At 43.4% G+C, this 7,703-nt stretch overlaps 1 protein-coding gene across 1 annotated transcript; it reads left to right on the top strand.

The window, feature by feature from the left end:
- Positions 1-32: 32 nt before the first annotated feature.
- Positions 33-2,549, top strand: LOC139550718 (C-C chemokine receptor type 3-like). Its single transcript, XM_071361815.1, has 2 exons — positions 33-181; positions 413-2,549. The coding sequence occupies exon 2, from the start codon at positions 431-433 to the stop codon at positions 1,520-1,522; it is 1,092 nt and encodes a 363-aa protein (XP_071217916.1). The 5' UTR covers positions 33-181; positions 413-430; the 3' UTR covers positions 1,523-2,549.
- Positions 2,550-7,703: the final 5,154 nt, after the last annotated feature.

Here is a 7,703-nt window from a genome sequence, read left to right as displayed (position 1 = left end):
AGTGTCAAGACAGCCCCTTGTTTGGGAGGCTCTTAGGCTGGAGTAGATCACATATCTCTAGCAGGACCAACACCTCTCGCACACAAAGCTTCAACCTACTATACTAGCATTGACACTTTAACAGGAAAACCACACTTCTTTTCTGAGAATCACAACACCAGGACCTAGAAAAGTCACACTGGTAAGTTGTTAAAGAATCGCTTTAAGTATACAGTCCACTTGCAGATTGTAGGGTATTTACTGAGAAGTTAAGTAGTTAAAATGAGTAGTTTCTGGTATTTACTTAATTTTATTAAAGAAATGAAAGCTAAATAGTGTGCTAAATAGTGTGTAACTACCTGTTTATCTTGCAATCTGCAAATACTAATAATAGCAGACCAGAAAATAAAACATATTTACAACCTTTAAACAGGTTAAGAGACTGACAACCATGGCGGAGTACAAAGACTTCTTGGCTTTGTTCAGCGATGAAAATGACATGGATTATAACTACACAGACCCCATCTATGTTGTGGATAAACAGGTGAATCTTTGTGCCACAGCTGATGTGAACAAATTTGGAGCCCAGTTCACTCCAATATTGTACACCATCAATTTCCTGCTGAGCATCACTGGGAATGTGCTGGTTCTGTGCATTATTTACAAATACGAGAAGCTCACTTCCATCACCAACATCTTCCTCCTCAACCTGGTCATCTCTGACCTGCTGTTCGCCTCCAGTTTGCCCTTCTGGGCCGTGTACCACTTCTATGGGTGGATCTTTGGCCCGGTCATGTGCAAGCTAGTGGGTAGCGTGTACTTCATAGGATTCTACAGCTCCATCCTCTTCCTCACTCTCATGACCTTTGACCGGTACCTGGCTGTGGTCCATGCCATCAACGCTGCCAAATGGAGGAGGAAGATCTACGCCTGTGTCTCCTCGGCAGTCGTGTGGTGTATCAGCCTGCTGGCCAGTGTCAAGGAGTTGGTTCTATACAATGTCCGGAAGGATCCTCGTGACGGACACCTTTGTGAGGCAGCTGGTTGGCAGCTGGTTGGTTACTATCAGCAGTTTGTGATCTTCTTCCTGTTTCCCTTGGCTATGATCATGTACTGCTATGTTAGAATCATGGTCCGAATCATGTCAACCCAGATGAGAGGGAAGTGCAGGGCAGTCAAGCTGATTTTCGTGATTATATTCACGTTTTTTGTGTGCTGGACCCCATACAATGTTGTAATGCTGTTGATAGCCCTCCAGATCTCCACCAGTGATGATTCTGAGCCGTGTTCTGAAGTGCTTAACTACGCTCTGTATGTCACTAGGAATATAGCATACCTCTACTGTTGTGTGAGCCCTGTCTTTTACACGTTTGTTGGGAAAAAGTTTCAGAGTCATTTCAGGAAACTACTTGCAAAGCGCATCCCATGTCTGAAGAGACATATACTGACTAGCCAAAGTAGCAACAGTAGAAGAACTTCTCAGAAAAGTCCACATACCATGTATGAATATGAGAAAGGAACTGGTCTTCAAACCAGAGTATAGGTTCCGGTACCCATTTTGGGTGCCGGTACTGTTTAAATTTAGGTGCAGGATCTCCACAATACTTTTGAGCTAATATTCTTTTTTTTACCCCCTTTTTAATTACAATCTTGTCTCCTTGCTGCAACTCCCCAACGGGCTCGGGAGAGGCGAAGGTCGAGTCATGCCTCCTCCGAAACATGACCCGCCAAACTGCGCTCCTTAACCCGGCTGTACCAATATGTCGGAGGAAACACAGCTCATCTGAAGATCCCAGCCAATATCTCCCCTAAATCAGATGGCCAATTGTGCGCCGCCCTATGTGCGCCGCCCTTGTGCGCCGCCCACAACCGGTCAGGGCCGGTTGTGACACAGCCTGCGATCAAACCCAGGACTGTAGTGACGCCTGAAGCATTGCGATGCAATGCCTTATATGGCTGCATCACTCAGGAGGCCCCTTGAGTTAATATTCTATAAGAGGAACAGGAGCTCAAGCAGTAGAACTTTTTTTATGCCGGTACTTACAGTAGCTCTGGGGAGCTCCTGCCAGGTCAAAAACATGCCATTTAGCAGACACTTTTATCCAAAGTGACTTACAGTCATGCTTGCATACATTTCACATATGGGTGGTCCCAGAAGTTGAATCCACAATCCTGGCGTTGGAAGTGTCATGCTCTACCAGGTTGAGCTACAGAGGACAAACTGTTGATATGGTTTGTAAATGATGTACAAGATGCCTGATAAGGTATATGTTTTCCATGATGTTTAACTTTGTTTGCATGCTTTGAGAAGGGTTTTATGTTAATGTTCTCAGGGAATTTCAGCACAACTCAATGTGTACATGCAATTACAATTATGTGTAGTTTTGCTTCTGACTTGATGTACTCAACATTTGTTGCTAAATTGTAAGTTACAATACAAATTACAGTTTAAATCATTTGATTCTATAAAATAAAGTGTACATTTTATTTGCTTCAGGAACTTGAGATGTTACTATCTGCATTAAATTGTTGATAAAATAAAAAATATATTTGTGCCTTGTGGCTCTGAATGTTGAGCAACTGAATATCGGTCTACCTGTTGAGAGAGATGCATATTATATGCTCTATCATACTCTATGTACTGTAGGCCTATCATACCATATTCTAGTTGCCATAACTATGGTGAAAGAAAACCAACAATTTATTCAATATAGCTATTTTCAGAGCAGCCTGTTCTTGGTATTACTCAGACCTCCCCTACTCACACTTCTCTTCTCAGAAACTGGTTGGAGAGCATCCTGTTGGTCATCCTATTATTTATACACTGCTCAAAAAAATAAAGGGAACACTTAAACAACACAATGTAACTCCAAGTCAATCACACTTCTGTGAAATCAAACTGTCCACTTAGGAAGCAACACTGAGATGAGATCCTCAGACCCCTTGTGAGACCATATGACACATGCACATTTGTGGCCTGCTGGAGGTCATTTTGCAGGGCTCTGGCAGTGCACCTCCTTGCACAAAGGCGGAGGTAGCGGTCCTGCTGCTGGGTTGTTGCCCTCCTACGGCCTCCTCCACGTCTCCTGATGTACTGGCCTGTCTCCTGGTAGCGCCTCCATGCTCTGGACACTACGCTGACAGACACAGCAAACCTTTTTGCCACAGCTCGCATTGATGTGCCATCCTGGATGAACTGCACTACCTGAGCCACTTGTGTGGGTTGTAGACTCCGTCTCATGCTACCACTAGAGTGAAAGCACCGCCAGCATTCAAAAGTGACCAAAACATCAGCCAGGAAGCATAGGAACTGAGAAGTGGTCTGTGGTCACCACCTGCAGAACCATTCCTTTATTGGGGGTGTCTTGCTAATTGCCTATAATTTCCACCTTTTGTCTATTCCATTTGCACAACAGCATGTGAAATTTATTGTCAATCAGTGTTGCTTCCTAAGTGGACAGTTTGATTTCACAGAAGTGTGATTGACTTGGAGTTACATTGTTTTGTTTAAGTGTTCCCTTTATTTTTTTGAGCAGTGTATTTCACTTTACTTAACATTTAGGGACGGTTTGCCCGGACAGAGATTAAGCCTACAGTCTTAGAAAAAAAGGATTCAAAAGGGTTCTCCCCATAGAATAACTATTTTTGGTTCTATGTAGAACCGTTTTGGGTTCCATATAGAACTCTCTGTGGAAAAAGTTGTACATGGAACCCAAAAGGGTTCTTCAATTGGTTCTCCTATGGGGACAGCCGAAGAACCCTTTTAGGTTACAGATAGAAACAATTTTTCTAACAGTGTAGCCCTGGACTAAAAAGCATGTTCAATGAAGGTTCTCCATTGAACATGTTTTTAGTCTAGGACTAGGCTTAATCTGTGTTCCGAGAAACCAGCCCTAACAATATTACAAAATCATTCTTCAGTGAAATTGTTTACCAGACATTTACCAGATGATTGGGCGGCAGGTAGCCTAGTGGTTAGAGTGTTGTACTAGTAATTGCAAGGTCAAATCCTTGAGCTGACAAGGTAAAAATCTGTTGTCCTGAACCTGAGAATTTGTTCTTAACTAGTAAATAGTAGCCTAGTTAAAAAGGTTAAAAAAAATTTAAATGCTTAAACTGACTTTACAAACAGAGCCTCCTTTAAAAAAAAAGTGTGAGTGTAGCAGTCACAGTGCAAGAAAGCAAGCGAAAGCCAGCATTCAGATGGCGGAGGTAAACATGCTTCTGTGAATGTCAGAAGCACAAGTTACTTTAGGTCTCAAGGAGGGTGATGCAACACTTAATGGGCTCATGGTGGCACTATTCATCACAGTACAAAGGAAACATAACACAGAGGAACTATAGCTTCATTAAAAAGTGACACATAGGACTACTAAAGAATTTAATTTATCAATGATTTCAGTCTCCAAGGTTTCACAATCTCTAGTAGCCCATGGTCTATAATTGATACTCAAAGGTATGGAAGCCCATTCCCGCCAAGAATTTTAAAAAATGATACAAAATATTTCGAGATACTATCTAAAAATGTCGAGATACGCAAGTCAAAATTTCGAGAAACTATCTAAAAATATCTAGACACTAAGTTGACATTTTTAGATAAGTAAGTAAACATTTTGAGTTACTGATATACTACGTTTTCCTGGGACCCAGAGTTTTTCCTGATCTGGTAGGCTAACCCAGTGGTTCTCAAACCACTCTTTGGGGACTCCCAGCCGGTTCATGTATTTGATATATTCCAAAACTAGCACACCAGATTCAACTTGTCAACTAACCCTTGATTAGGTGAATCAGGTGAAGTAGTTCAGGGCTAAAATTGCATTTTGAAACGTCTGGGGGTCCCTGAGTAGAGGTTTGAGAACCACTGGGCTAACCTAACCAGGTAAAATCTGGACCCTAGTTGGAGGGTCTGACATAGTAATAAATCAGCTGTAAAATGGTTTTATATGGGCTACGATGGGACCAGAGTTTTTTTAATCAGGTCATATGGTTTAAAATAAAATGGCCAACAACTGCAATTGGACAATAGTACTTAAAGGGCTGAGTTTGCTTTATGCAGGGTTGCATCAGGTAGGCCTTTGCATTTGTATTAAGAAGTGACTCACACAGTATGTCATCACTATTGTCTTGATTGATTAATTACAATCATTAATTTTGCCTGGCCATCCAAAGTTTGAATATAAAACCAATTTGATCACATTCACATTTTCTCTTAACACAAATAAATAGGCCTATTTTAGGCTATAAATACACAGTTTAGGCTATAAATACATGACATTACCTCTTCGTTTCCCCTGGCCAGAGAGGATCAGAGCGCGTAGTCTTCTCTAGGCTACCTGCAGCTGTAGTTGTTAGCAGTAGGCTACAGTTGATCAAATCAAATCAAATTCTATTGGTCACATACACATGGTTAGCGAAAAGTGTAGCAAAATGCTTGTGCTTCTAGTTCCGACAGTGCAGTAATATCTAACAAGTAATCTAACAATTCCCCAACAACTACCTAATACAGACAAATCTAAAGGGATGGAATAAGAATATGTTAATATAAACATATGGATGAGCGATGGCCAATCGGCATAGGCAAGATGCAATAGATGGTATAAGATACACTATTTAAATATGACATGAGTAATGTAAGATATGTAAACTTTATTAAAGTGGCATTGTTTAATGTGACTAGTGAGTCTCTATGTAGGCAGCAGCCTCTCTGAGTTAGTGATTGCTGTTAAGCAGTCTGATGACCTTGAGATAGAAGCTGTTTTTCAGTCTCTCGGTCCCAGCTTTGATGCATCTGTACTGACCACGCCTTCTGGATGTTAGCTGGGTGAACAGGCAGTGGCTCGGGCAGTTGTTGTCCTTGATGATCTTTTTGGCCTTCCTGTGACATCGGGTGCTGTAGGTGTCCTGGAGGGCAGGTAGTTTGCCCCCGGTGATGCATTGCGCACCACCCTCTGGAGAGCCTTGCGGTTGAGGGCGGTGCAGTTGCCATACCAGGCAATGATACAGCCCAACAGGATGCTCTCAATTGTGCATCTGTAAAGGTTTGTCAGGGTTTTTCGTGACAAGCCAAATTTCTTCAGCCTTCTGAGGTTGAAGTGGCGCTGTTGCATAAGAGCACCAGCTGTTCCGGATGACTGTGTGATCACGCTCTCCGTAGAAGATGTGCTTAAGACCTTTAAACAGGTCAACATTCACAGTGTCGCAGGGCCAGACGGATTACCAGGACGTGTACTCCGAGCATGCGCTGACCAACTGGCAAGTGTCTTCACTGACATTTTCAAACGATCCCTGACTGAGTCTGTAATACCTTCATATTTCAAGCAGACCACCATAGTCCCTGTCCCCAAGAACACTAAGGTAACATAGCCTAAATGACTACCGACCCGTAGCACTCACGTCTGTAGCCATGAAGTGCTTTGAAAGGCTAGTCATGGCTCACATCAACACCATTATCCCAGAAACCCCAGACCCACTCCAATTTGCATGCCGCACCAACAAATCCACAGATGATGCAATCTCTATTGCACTCAACACTGCCCTTTCCCACTTGGACAAAAGGAACACCAATGTGAGAATGCTATTTATTGACTACAGCTCACCATAGTGCCCTCAAAGCTCATCACTAATCTAAGGACCCTGGGACTAAACACCTCCCTCTGCAACTGGATCCTGGACTTCCTGAGGGGCCGCCCGCAGGTGGTAAGGGTAGGTAACAACACATCCGCCACGCTGATCCTCAACACGGGACCCCTCAGGGTTGCGTCGTCAGTCCCCTCCTGTACTCCTACTCACCCATGACTACATGGCCAGGCACGACTCCAACACCATCATCACGTTTGCCGATGACACGACGGTGGTAGGCCTAATCACCGACAATGATGAGACAGCCTATAGGGAGGAGGTCAGATACCTGGTCGTGTGGTGCCAGGGAAACAACCTCTCCCTCAACGTGATCAAGACAAAGGAGATGATTGTGGACTACAGGAAAAGGAGGAACGAGGACGCCCCCATTCTCATCGATGGGGCTGCAGTGGAGCAGGTTGAGAGCTTCAAGTACCTTGGTGTCCACATCACCAACAAACTATCATGGTCCAAACACACTAAGACAGTCGTGAAGAGGGCACGACAAAGCCTATACCCCCTCAGGAGACTGAAAAGACTTGGCATGGGTCCTCAGATCCTCAAAAGGTTCTACAGCTGCACCACCAAGAGCATCCTGACTGCCTGGTATGACAACTGCTCAGCCTCCGACCGCAAGGCACTACAGAGGGTAGTGCGTACGGCCCAATACATCACTGGGGCCAAGCTTCCTGCCATCTACGACCTCTATATCAGGCGGTGTCAGAGGAAGGCCCTAAAAATTGTCAAAGATCCCAGCCACCCTAGTCATAGACTGTTCTCTCTGCTATCACATGGCAAACGGTACCAGAGCGCCAAGTCGAGGTCCAAAAAGGCTTCTTAACAGCTTCTACCCCCAAGCCTTAAGACTCCTGAACAGCTAATCAAAGTGCTACGCAGACCCCTCTTTTACGCTGCTACTACTCTCTGTTTATAATATATGCATAGTCACTTTAACTCTACCTACATGTACACTACCAGTCAAAAGTTTTAGAACATCTACTCATTCAAGAGTTTTTCTTTATTTGTACTATTTTCTACATTGTAAAAAATAGTGAAGACATCAAAACTATGAAATAACACATATGGAATCATGTAGTAACCAAAAA

This window comes from Salvelinus alpinus, chromosome 23 (genome assembly GCF_045679555.1).
Source record: "Salvelinus alpinus chromosome 23, SLU_Salpinus.1, whole genome shotgun sequence".
In the NCBI taxonomy this organism is placed as follows: domain Eukaryota; kingdom Metazoa; phylum Chordata; class Actinopteri; order Salmoniformes; family Salmonidae; genus Salvelinus; species Salvelinus alpinus.
This window is presented reverse-complemented; position numbering and strand designations above follow the sequence as displayed.

Coding starts and splice junctions, on each gene's coding strand:
- LOC139550718 (XM_071361815.1), top strand. CDS start 431: ATGGCGGAGTACAAAGACTTCTTGGCTTTGTTCAGCGATGAAAATGAC.